The sequence below is a fragment of the Numida meleagris genome, chromosome 1 (assembly GCF_002078875.1).
Source record: "Numida meleagris isolate 19003 breed g44 Domestic line chromosome 1, NumMel1.0, whole genome shotgun sequence".
Lineage (NCBI taxonomy): Eukaryota > Metazoa > Chordata > Aves > Galliformes > Numididae > Numida > Numida meleagris.
The window spans coordinates 20,448,758-20,461,294 of record NC_034409.1 but is presented as its reverse complement, the minus strand read 5'-3'; the positions used below and the strand labels follow the sequence as shown (position 1 = coordinate 20,461,294).

General features: G+C 42.9%; 1 protein-coding gene across 1 annotated transcript in view; it reads left to right on the top strand.

The window, feature by feature from the left end:
• LOC110392503 (mitogen-activated protein kinase 11) overlaps positions 12,245-12,537 on the top strand; it is a 30,465-nt gene continuing 30,172 nt past the window's right edge. The window contains exon 1 of the mRNA XM_021384751.1: positions 12,245-12,467. Coding sequence (XP_021240426.1) covers positions 12,355-12,467 — 113 coding nt within the window. The 5' untranslated portion in view covers positions 12,245-12,354. The remainder of the gene's footprint in view (positions 12,468-12,537) is intronic.

The following is a 12,537-nucleotide window of genomic DNA, read 5'->3' as shown; positions in this document are numbered from 1 at the left end:
ATACAAAGCCAAGCTGCACGACTGTGCAGGAGCCAGCATCGGGAGGACATAAGTGTCACAGGGTGAAGGATTTATTTCTCTAGGAAATGTAAGCTAGTGGTGGAATGTCCCTAGGTGTAAGCCAATGCAGGAGTGGTGTTCTTCTCTCACCTTTGCCTGCTCATGTTACTGGGTTGTCAGCTACTTGTACTGGAAGAATCTAAGGTCTCTCCAGGCCTGTTTTCTGGCCTGTTCTGATGCTTCAGACCCCCATGCTTAATGTCCTGATGCTCTTAGTACTCCATTGCAACCACTGATGCTCATTTGATGCTCCAGTGGTGCTGTGACCCAGATGGAAACGTGTGTACTTGCATATCCTACCAGTCACGTATTCCCTCCACTGTAGATATGCAACCTTTTAGAGAGACCCTCACTCCCATACAGGGTGAACACCTAAAACTTTTTAGGGATTTTATTCTCTGAAAAAAGCCCCAGTGAAAAAATGTAAGAGTTATTACTGTTGTACAAGAAATGGTGGAAGAAAATATAGAAGATCAAATCCAGAAAGTCAGCTTTGATGTCCGTATCAGTTTGTATACAACAATTAGACACAGAAGTCTAACACCAGGAACTTCAAAACTCAGCCTTATACTCCTAGCGCCTAAGTCCACTGATATTTGGGTTTTAACACTAAAGGTCCTTTGCCTATAGGTTTGCTTTTTTGAATAAATGGAAGAGACTCAGATTCAGGCCTAACAGCTCTTATCTCTCACACCTGAGCTAAGATCTAAAACTTAGGCTTTCTTGAAGTGTATCCATTGAGCTCCTCCTCTCAAAGGTGTGCTCCAGATGGTTACAGTACTTAGGAAAAGAGTGGCTAGATTCTGTGCTTCCTTATTCTCATACAGAATCAGAACTGCCCTTTTCTCTCCTTGCTTTCTTTTCCTTCATCCACCAGGATGCTGAGGACTTGTGTTATGCAAGTATAGCAGTGCTTTTAATTTTGTTGTTTGTAGCAGCTCCATTTTGTAAACAATTAAATATTCCCTAAGAAAAAGAGATATAATTACTTTAAATGTAAAAAAAATAAAAAATTGTTCTTGATGTCTTGGTTAAAGCAGTGACTGGAATCCAGACATGTTATACAACAGAGGAGCATCTTACTTGCCTTCCTGCTTGTTCAGTCTTTAAATTCTGTCTGTACAAAACCCTACACTTTCTCTAGGACAAACAGGTTCTCCTTCCCATCCCACCTTGATCCAATTGCACTTGCCTTTCTTCTCTCCCTTCCTCCATGTCTTTGAACCTGAGGACTGGTACAGCCATAGGCAATGGGCAGAAATATGAGGCTCAGGACAGTGAGTCTGGAGGAAGAATTAAAATCATACTTCTCACTCACAAACAAGTTTTCCTGCTACTGAAATCTTGTACAGCAAGGTGCCTGCTTCTCCCAGGTTTACAAGAAAGGAGTGAACCTTCCTCTAACACTTGCTAGGTACTGAATCCCTGTGCATGTTTGGCACTTTATTCTTGGGTGTATTCCTCTTCAGAGGATTGAACATTTTAAGCCTTAGGAAAAAATACTCTTTTTAAGTATGTGGACCATCCAAATGACATGATTTGCACAAAATCTCATAGCACGTGTATGAGAACACAAGAACTAAACCTGGATTTCTCAAGGTCTTCCCCTCTCTGGTTGATAACAGACGTGTCTGTTGCTTCGTGGAAGGCCCAGGGCTGTGCATGGCTTATAGTAAGCAAAAGCAAAAGGGACAGGATTCAAATTGTGCTGACGTCTGTCTGCTCACCTATAGCCACAGCTGGGGCTGTAACTTCCTTCTTCTTGTGGCTGAAAGTGGGACAGCTGCTGTTTTAACAAATCACTTGCAGAGGTATGGAGTATTTTACTTCTTAAAGCCAACTGTCCCATTCAAAAAGGGAAACAACATTGCTGTTTGAGCAAGATTTATTTATAATAAAAATATACTTCTATCTCTTAAAATCAGATTTCTCTTTAATTCTCTTTCCTGCATCGACGGGAGAAAAGAACGGGGGAAAAAACAGATAACGAACCCTTTGGCTTCAGTCACTGTTTGCTGTTTGAGAATCCACTAGCTCCTGTATGAAGGCTTTAAAATCACAGAAAGCTATTTCCTGCGTGCCTTTCCATTCAGCTCAGAAAATTCATCATGATAACTTCTAATCACAGCATTTCCCTGTTACAGGATTACAACCTACTCCTGTTCAAGGGAGTGAAAAAATACCATGTTTCTGGTTGACTTGACTGGGAAAGCTGCACACGCAGGGAAAGGCATGGGGCATGTGATTGCTTTCTGGAACAGTAGAGCTATTAGCTGTGTGGCAAAGGCCTAGAACTGGAAAGATTTTGTTCATTGTGTTGGGGAAATTATTTGATTGACTGCTGGAGATTGCCATATGTGTGAAACATTTGTGCAGTTTCTTTTCAGTGATTGCAATTATTTCATTACATAAAAAGGAAAGCTACGTTTACAGTCTGAGCATCCTCCTCTGTTGCCATTTCCTCTCAAAGCATCACCTGTCAAATTCCCCGTGCTAAGGACAATCACCTACACCCGTGGATCTAATGGAACATATTTACCTCTAAGCTCAACTTACTAATTTGTATCTGAGAAAGCAAAGTCAAACCTTGATTAAGCTTTTGTTGCTTTTTGATTGCTTGTTGATTAAATATTGCATAGATATTATCAGTTGAGATTGAATTATGCTTACTGCAGATCTCATGAATGGAAAGGGAGAAGGTCAGTGAGCCTGAACTCAGTAATTTTGTTACTCATGCTCTCTTAGCAATAATCCTTTCAGGCTATTCACACATCCATACTATCTGCGGCTCTCTCTACAGACAGATAGTTCCCTGCCAGGCAGATCCCTCCAGCCACGCAGCCCAGATCTCTCAGCAGAAAGGCAAAAAGTGGACATAAGGCAATAAAGAGAGCACAATCCAGTAGGTCAAACCTTGTCCTTCTGGGAAAGCTGAGGAGAGAGAATGTGTGGTCAGCACAGCAGTGGGGGCTACAGCCCATCTGCCTGTCATTTTTTTATCTTCTCTGCCATGTGGGACTGCAGGAAATGTCTTGTTTTGGTCAAAGACAAATAGGAAAGAAAGGAAGCAATGAGAAAACACATTCACACTATTGGAGTGAACATCTAGGAAAGGAATGTCTAGGAATATTTAGAGAAAGCTCTTCTCCCTATTAAAGCAGAAATGCTGATAACAAGGCTTGTGTGACTACAGAATGAAATAACTGAATATAGGGTACACCTGAAGCAGAATCCTGGCATCTTTAATTTTAAACGAAAAGGATGTTTTCTGGCATACCCAACTTTTCATGCCGTCATGAATACCTGAGCTCTCTTGTAGTTAGGTTTCGTGGTACAGCATAATTTTGAGGTACAATGGCTCACTGGTCAAAGTGAATGAGTCAGGGGTCTGGGCCTTCCCAGAGAAGTCTTTCTTGTGCTGTTTCTTATCCATATGTTGTGATCTAGCTTTTATTTCTTTTTGTCATTTTGTCTTTTGTTTGTGTAACTTGAAATAGGAATGCCACAGCACTGGGAGGGAATCTCAAAGGTCGAGACCAGGCTCCTGTTTTCATCAAATATTACAACAATCACAACCGGTGCAAAACTGTGCAGTATGAATGCCTTGATGGGGTCCAAACTTAACAAATGGTTATTGTTTGAGGAATGAGAGTCCTTCCATCCGGAATGAAGCTGGAATCCTAAACTGGTAATGAAGGAAAAGGAGAAGCCAGCTGAATGAAACTAAAAAGTCCTCATCAACTTGCATCTGCTGCAATGCAAGGAAACCACTTGTCCAGAAAGCAAAAAGGCTTCAAAGGTCTTCAAAATCTACTGCTTCACCTGCATGAGGAGTGTGGGAGTTTCTAACAGATAGTGACATAATTTATTGATCATCTGAGAATAAGGGATTTATACTATAGCTAGAATTTCTGTAAGTCAGCACACAAAATAGTGCTGAGATTGAATGACTTTGCATGAATGACTCCTGAGCTCTCATAGCAGAGCCAAATAGGAAGGATAAAATTTTCCCAGTACACGGATGAACTGGGAGTTTGGTGGGCCATCATGAGTTCAGTAACCTAAGCAAGGGGCAGCAAACTGCAGGAGGAGTGGCAGAAATGGTACATGGCCTGTCTGGAACAGCCATGGGGCTCACTAGTGCTTGGATTTCACTGAGTACAAAACCCAGTGGGATTACCAGCAGCCTCTATTTGTATACAGACAAAATATTGCCACTTCACTGAGCTCCTCCTAATGTGCTTGTTGTCTACATTTGAGGAAAAAAGACTGTCTAGCACAGGACCCTTGAAATCTTGCTAACTCTCATTTCAATAAGGTTTGCTAGTTTGTTGTATGCATACTGAAGCAAGCCCAGACATGGATTTGGGCCTCAAAAATTTGCTGATAATTGCTGAGTTTGGGAGAGAGAAGTGGTAAAGGTGCTTGTTAGATTCAGTGTCATCACACAGACAAGACGCAGATCAAATGGAAGAAGTAAATGGGCGCTGTTCAAAGACACTCATTATTTTCAGAAGACAGTAAACAACTAGAATTTTTGAATACACAAGAAAAAAAAACACTTTCAAGTGGAGGTTGGTTCAAGGTTTATTCCTTCCATATTTTGAAAGAGGAAAAGTTGGGAAAACCTGTAAAAGGAAAAGTTTCAGAATACTGGGAGCTTCTAACATGCCTACTGGGGAGATCCTGCAGAGCTTTCTAGAAGGATGATTGCCTACAGATGATGCAATATTTGCTAAAGCTCTCTGTTTTCAAATGGAAAGATAAAGACTAGTAAAGAGAATTAGTTTCAGTGGTCCTGTTTACAAACAATCTGAGGTTTTTAAGAAAATATGGGGCTGTATCCCAAAGCAAAAATTATTGGAACTGCTGGAAGAGGCATTTTGCTGACGTCTTTCAGAAGAAAGCAAGAACATACTAGGATGGGTGAAACAGAAAATCATACTCAGAAAAGAAGCTGCTTAAAAGCTCATCCTCTGCTTCACAGTACTGCAAAAGAGAAGTAGATCTCTTGAGGTATACTGGTGGGTAAGTGGGGTGGGATGGAGCACATTCCTGTGGCTGTAATGAAGGACAGACTCACAGCCATCTCTGTGATGATTTACAGAGCACCCCTAGCATGGCATAAAAATCACTATCTGTTATCTACATGGAAGGATATACTTGGCTTATTAACTAGTGGTAAGAATTTCCTTCAGTGTAATCCTACATAAAATTGAAACTGGTGTTAAGAAACATCAGCTTACCAAAGTTGTTACTGTAAAAGAGGCCAGTGTCTACAACGAAGTGCTGACTCTGCCGGTAAAGATGTCCTGTGCAGGTTCTCCTTTCTCTGGCAAAAACAGTAACTTCACATGCATTGAAAAATTATGTCTAAATGCCTCTTGCCTTTGCTTGTAGGTCTCTTATCTCTGCCAAGCTTAATTACGCTCATATTGAAATCGAAGCCCCAGACAGGCTCTGGGGATGTAGCAGGTTTTACCACAGGTCACTGTCCTGTCAATGACATGTCCACTCAGAGAAGACACTGGCCACGATCATCACTTTTGAAAGCCCACTGCTATGCCATTCATGTTCAAAGTTCCAGTCGGCAAGAGAATGTGGCCTGGTGGTAGTTTCACCATTAGCAGCAGATAACAGTAAGCAAGCAGAAACAAGGACAGTCAGTGTGTTTTGCTACAGGCTGAGCAAAACTTTAAGAAAACTGAGAATGGTTAATTCTCTATTAATAATAGAATATAATACAAAAATGGACTAGCTCAGAAGCTTCCCTGTGGCCACAAGAACTGTGTCATACAACATTTTTTCATAAAATAATCACCTCCATGCAAGTTTTTACAGTTTTTGCTCACCCTTCACAGAGTCACAAAGGAAAAGATAATCCTTTTCTTAAAAGAAATACACTGCAGTAATGGAAACACTGCAGAAACACCACTTCTAGTGGTCTGTAGGACAGGGTAGGATAGGATAGGATAGGATAGGATAGGATAGGATAGGATAGGATAGGATAGGATAGGATAGGATAGGATAGGATAGGATTAGAACTCTTTTCTGATCAGAAATTAACAATTTTTAAATTGGCATATAGTAGGGTAGTGATGGTGAAAGTAACACCTGTAACCCAGCGATCTGGGAGGTTGCCTCCAGCCCCATATACCCTGCAGCCTCTCCTTGGATGCTGTCCCCAACAAGGATCTCCTCACCTCTTTGCCTGGCTGTATACTTGCTGCAGCCAGGATCTGCCTCGCTTATGTCTTGCAACAGCTGACAATCCCACTCCCTTCCAGGCCCTCTGATCTTATGGAGATTTAGTATCCCCTTTGTTAAGCTCCAGTTTATAAAGATACTAAAAGACTTAATGTCTGATATTCAGGGCCCTCAATTGTTTCTCAAAAGAACCTTATCTCTGTTATTGCTTTTATTTGCTTTTTTAACTGTGTACAGTCACGTACAATAATAAAGAACAGGTAGACAGTGGCGCCAACTTATATTTATTTTTGAAATATGAGTAGATATCTGTCATATGTCTCCACAACCCTATATGCAAAGGTTTATGGCTGTATTTGCTTTAAGAGGACAATACACATATAAGAAAATTGATCTATGAGCAGAGCTTACGTAGTACATGAAAACAGAGAACTAACAAATTACTCTCTCACAACGGTTTTGTGGGATCATTGAGAGAAATATGATGAGATTGCAGTAGATACATGGTCTGAATAGCTTTAAGGATCCCGTATGTATCAAATACATCCTGAATGAGGATGAAATTTTGAAAAACGTTGCCTTTATTGATGGCAGCTTTTGAACAGAATGTGGATCACATGGATCGCAGTTTTAATCCAAATGCTGTTTGAAATTATTTGAAGCACATCGCATTACTGTCTTACGATCCTGCCATAATAATATTAGCGGAAAGCTGGATCCAGATATTTAGCAAGCAAAGTATGTCATGGGTCCAAGTGTGCCTGGTAAATGCACAGTGTGCCAAGCCACGCAACAGCTGTTCCACTGGGTTTATCAAGCTCCTGTGAAGCCTCAGCAGAGGGCATGCCTCCGTACGGTTTGTCATTGCCTTTGCTGCTCAACATCTGCCGTGTAATTTGTCACATTACAGCCATTATTTGGAGTCCTGCTGACACACTTGTTCTGAGCAACCAGAATTCTCTTCAGCAGGGTCCACTGCCAGGATCTAAAGCTGAAACTGAGAAGGTGACATTACAGAATCAACGAGGAGGATCTTGTTTGTTACTGAAGTAGAAAATCCACTTCTCACCTTTGTGGAATAGCACACTGTACAGTGGAGTCATGCTGGTGGAAAAAACCCAAACACCTGCAGATAGGTTGGAGAGGTTCATATACTATAGAACAATTGAATTTGTACAATTTTTCTGAGATAGCTGGAGGGCTGCATCCTTACAATACCTCAAACAATGACTGAAAAACACAGCAATGGGGAATGATGCGGTAGTTTTGGTATGATGAGGGTGAGCGTAGCTGCTTTATGGGAAATGAACAGCTCCAGATTGAAGCACAAAATTCCGTAGATGAGTAGCAGATGGCAAATGAAGACATGTGAATACGTGCATCCCATATTAAGCTAGGCTGATACTTTATTAATGATTTTTCTTCTGTTTTTACGGGTTTTGGCATTGATAACTGCTTCTTTTAGCCATTCACAAAGAGTTAAAGATGAATGAGAATACACAAATTGTTCTCTCTTAGCTGCAAGTTTTGCATTCCATTAGCGCTTACCACATTTTGTAGCATTGATGCTCACAGGAATCGGCCAAAGCAGTCTTACAGATGTAGCTATTCTGTGCAAGTTTGTACAAATATACATCCACAGCAGTTGAGAAGCCCTGTGAGTAATGCATTCTATTCATATGGACTGACTGTGTAGAAAGAATACAATTTTAGGTAAAAGGATGACTGATGAATACAACTGGTCCAATTCATAAATGTTTTTTGATTGCGGCTAGAGGAATTCATAATTAGGAATGCACAGCAATTTTAAGGGTCCCATGGTGTTTCCTTCAGAGCCAAAAGAGACAAGACAATGGTCATCTAAGCAGCTTTCCTCAAGTGTGATTCCTTATATGTATTGGAAAAGCAGAGAGCCCAGCTTCTGTTGGCTCTTACACACACATCTGTTTTTATCTTCAGAGTCTCTTCAGAGTCAAGCAGGTGAAATTTGCAGCTGATGTTTATCCAAGACATGAACTCAAATTAATGCATTTGGAACAATGTGTTCTTGTTCCCATTCACGTAATGAAATTTGTCTCTGACTTGAATGGGAACAGTGCTGGGCTCTCTGCAACTACTGATTATGCATGTCAATATTAGGCTGCGTTTGAATTATGCTGTATTATGCATAAGAATAAAGTATCATGGAGTTGTGAGACACAAGACAGCATAATTACATGGATCGCAAGAGAAAGACAAAGCAAAACATGCCATATACTAATGGCCCATCTCAGTCTTGCCTCATTATATCTGGACCTTTGTTTACTAAATTAGGAATTATTTTAAAGTTAAATCTGTGCTTATTTTTTTTTTACAATTATGGCTTTGTTCTGAAAATACATACACTGAGAAGCCCTTGTTGACATGACTGAGCAGGATATTATATTTGATTAAATTCACTTTGGAGACTTGTGATGCTGGTTGCTAACATGTTCGCTGTCCCAATCGCATTGAAAATCCAATATCAGCGTGAGCTTAGATTAATACCCATATGTTGCTCCCAGATGAAGAAAACATTGCCACCGTGTACTGGCAAGCTGCGGGAGGCTGAGATGTGGTTTGCTATTAGGGTTGGGTAAAGGAGGCTGTTTGATTTTTTTCAGTTACATTCAGTCGAACGGATATGAGAAAAAATTCCCACCCTGTGTCCACAGCAGTATGAAAGGAATATTTGAAAAACATTGTTATCAGTGTCTGCAAAAAATAATCATAGATAGCACGAGTGCTATTATTATCTGAGGCAGTATCAGTATTACATATATTTATCTTTAAGGTAGGGAAACAATCTGAGTCTCAGTTCATAAATGGAAAGGTGGCACTGAGGTACAAGGGATCGACCCAATTTAACACAGAAAATGTGGGAGACAGAAACAAAGCCCCAACACTGACATCTAAGTTAGAATCCATCTCCTCAGAAATAACAAAAACCTATACCTGACATATCATGATGATGATATAATCCAGATTTTTTTTAAATCTTCAGTCGATGGCAGGATTCCTCAGCAGGTTTTGTACTTTCTTGTCGGAGACCTGGATTTCCCATAATCAAATTTGAGGTCCAAAATGATCAGTTACATTTCAACAGCCTTCTTCAAAGCAAGGCCCTTACTGTGCAAGCAACAAAGCTCCGTTGCAGCATGATACAGCAGACTTGGACCGGGGCAATTTATCTGAATCAGCTTGGGTGGTATATAAGGTTACCAAATGGGCATTTTGTGGCAAAGGGCAAGTCAAACTCATGTTAACAGAAATGAGGTTGATACAACCTGGCAGGCAAATGCAACAAGTGTCTTGTAATTCAATGACAAAGATCCACAATCTCTTGCAAAGCAATATCATGCAAACTGATGCATTAGGACCAGCTAATGATTGACTTGCTATTTACAGAGAGCTCCATTAAGCCTCTCCTGCTGCCTGTACTTCATCTTTACGTCATTATAAACAGTGACAACTTTCCCATGGTATAATTACATATTTGTAGACATGGTTTCAGAAGTTCACAAGAACCTGAAAATAAAACCAGCATAATTGCTAATTACCACAATGTTTTATTGTTCGCAGTAATGCATATAACATTCCTCAATCAATTTTTTGTTTCTTAACATGTCAGTTATTACTTACAACATTTTCAAAAGCAGCAGGATAGAAAAGATCTTCATGACATTCTCAGTTTTATTTTATTGCTATTTTTTTTGAGTGGTGAGATCTATTGGTGGGCATCTTCAAGCTCAATACTAGGACTGTAAGAGATACGCTGCCCTGAAACGTCACCGATGCTTTGTAAACCTGCTGTTAGCTTTTCCCAACATTTACAGCAGTTACGTGGAGAGCAGTTACAGGTCAGTTCTGCTGACATCTTGAGTATCCCAAAGACCTGGTTTTGCAGTACCAGGATTCTATCTCCAACCAGAAAATGACATGCATTCAGTACTCAGCATTCTTTCTTCCTGGTGAGTTTTCACGTCTACTGTTTGTGTCAGTGTTGCAGTTACACATATAAACAACCCGCCAGCCTGCAAAACAGTATCCAAAAGCAAACAGCTGGGCTCACCGAGAAGGCTGCCTCTTCTTCCTCCGGCTGCAGGCAGGAAGGGACAGGGCTGGCCTTACAGGAGGGGTTTGGAGACCCACACCTGTCTGGGTCCAAGGCTGTTCACGTGCGCTATCCGCCAAGGTCTCTGGATGTGGGCTATTTTTATAACATATGGATTTTAGCTCATGGATTTAATGAAGTCTTGGTTAATGAAGTCTTGATTTAATGAACTTTGGTTTTAAGAAACTAGTTAGTTAGTCTTACTGAATAGAAATGTCAGTATAACTCACCAGGGAGGGTGAGCAGGTGGTTATTGTGGTATAAAGGTGGTTCATTCTGTGGATATGTTTCCTAATATCTCCCTCGTTACATGGAAAAGAACATCATATACATAGTATCCAATAAAACAAGGTAATCAAATGCAATCTCCTTGTAATGATTGCAATACAAATATCTGACAGAAGTTCATAGAAGACAGGAAATTGAGACAGACTGTAAATATCAAGCAGACGGAAAATTGACTCCTGTGGGAACTGCATGATTAAAAGCTTGGGCAGATATGGATAGATCCAAGCTCCACAAATTGTTGCTGGAATTAGCAAGAAGCAATCTAACACGTGGTGAGTGGGTGAAGGCCAGAGGCCAGCATGCTGCAAGAGACAGATTAAAGTCAGCAAGTAGGATTATTTGCTTCATTTTGGGCATTGTGAAAGATTTTGGCCTTCTTTAGGAGGGTGGAAAGGAAGCACTTCTTCCTGGTTTGGTATAGAGTGACTGCACTGTTATTCTAATTTTAAAATACAAAATGGTGGTACTGAGAAAGATAAGTCACACAGTGTGTTATTTTCACACCACTTACTCTGTGCCCTCAGCACAGAAATTCAGTTGGGACCAAGAAGCGGGCTCTGTAGACCAGAGGTGTTTGTTGCACTGGAGCAGGGGGAAATGAGGACAAACCGTGGCTGCAGGAGCACTGAGTGCCCACCGAGTGGATGGTTCGAAAGGGCCTCACTAATGCTAGCCACTTATGTTTTAACCTGAAATGCACTGAGCAAGCACCAAAGTTGCTGGCACTGTTCACTTGGGGAGCCCCAGTACAGAAGCCCTGTAATGCAATGTGGTCTGGGGCTTCAGAGCTGGAACTTGAGCTGTACAACACCTAGAGCACCCGTAAAAGCCATCATGCTTGCAGTTATTCATGCCTACACGTTCCGTGTGCTCAAGGTGACGTCTGCCATGGGGCTGATCATCCTTTGGGCAACACAAATTCCTATACCACGAGCAACTGATGGTATTGGAACACAGCAGACTTCTATGAGGTTCTGAAAGGAGAGGATCTGCATTCGCTGCTGATTCAGGCAGAAGCAGAGCGATGCCCACACACTGCCTCGGTGCAAGCAGGCTGCGTGCGGGTAGGGTACAGGTGCCAAAGGAAGCATAGGAAGTTGCAAAATGAAATCATACACGCTGATTCCGCAAGTCACTGATATAAAGTGTGTTCTGAAAATATGAACCAATACGCAAACCAGAGGACACGTTTTAGTTGCTGTGCTTGGGGCATTTAACGTTTTCAAGACTTGTCCCGTAATCTTCATGGCTTGAGTCTTGCTCGATGACAAGCGGAGGCGCCCTGGTGAGCGCACTGCGCAGCGAGCTAATGCTGTCAGGGGAAGTTCCAGGTGCCGGGGGACTCCGGTACCTCCAGGAGCTCCGTCAGAGCGGCCCGCGGCTCCTCCCGCCCCGCCGCACCGCGCCCACCGCCGCTCCGCCCCGTCCCCTCCGAGCGCCACACCGAGCCCGGACCGCGGCCCGGGGCTGCGCTGCGGCCCCTCCCCGCCGGGCTCCCCGGCCCGGCACTGCCCCCGGCCCGGCCGGCCCGCCGCCTTCCCCTCCCCTTCCCCTCGCGGTCCCTCCTCCCGCCGGCGCCTGCCGTGCCCGCCTCGCTCCGCGCTCCCCGCCCCGGCTGAGGGGCGGCCGCCGCTGCTGCTGCCTTTGCCGGCGGCGGCTCCGCCAAAATGTCCGAGCGCGGCGGCTTCTACCGACAGGAGCTGAACAAGACGGTGTGGGAGGTGCCGCAGCGCTACCAGAACCTCACCCCCGTGGGCTCGGGCGCCTACGGCTCCGTGTGGTAGGTGCGGGGCCGCGGGCGGGAGCCGGCAGGTGCCGGGAGCGGGGCGGCCGGCCCCGGGCCCCGCTCC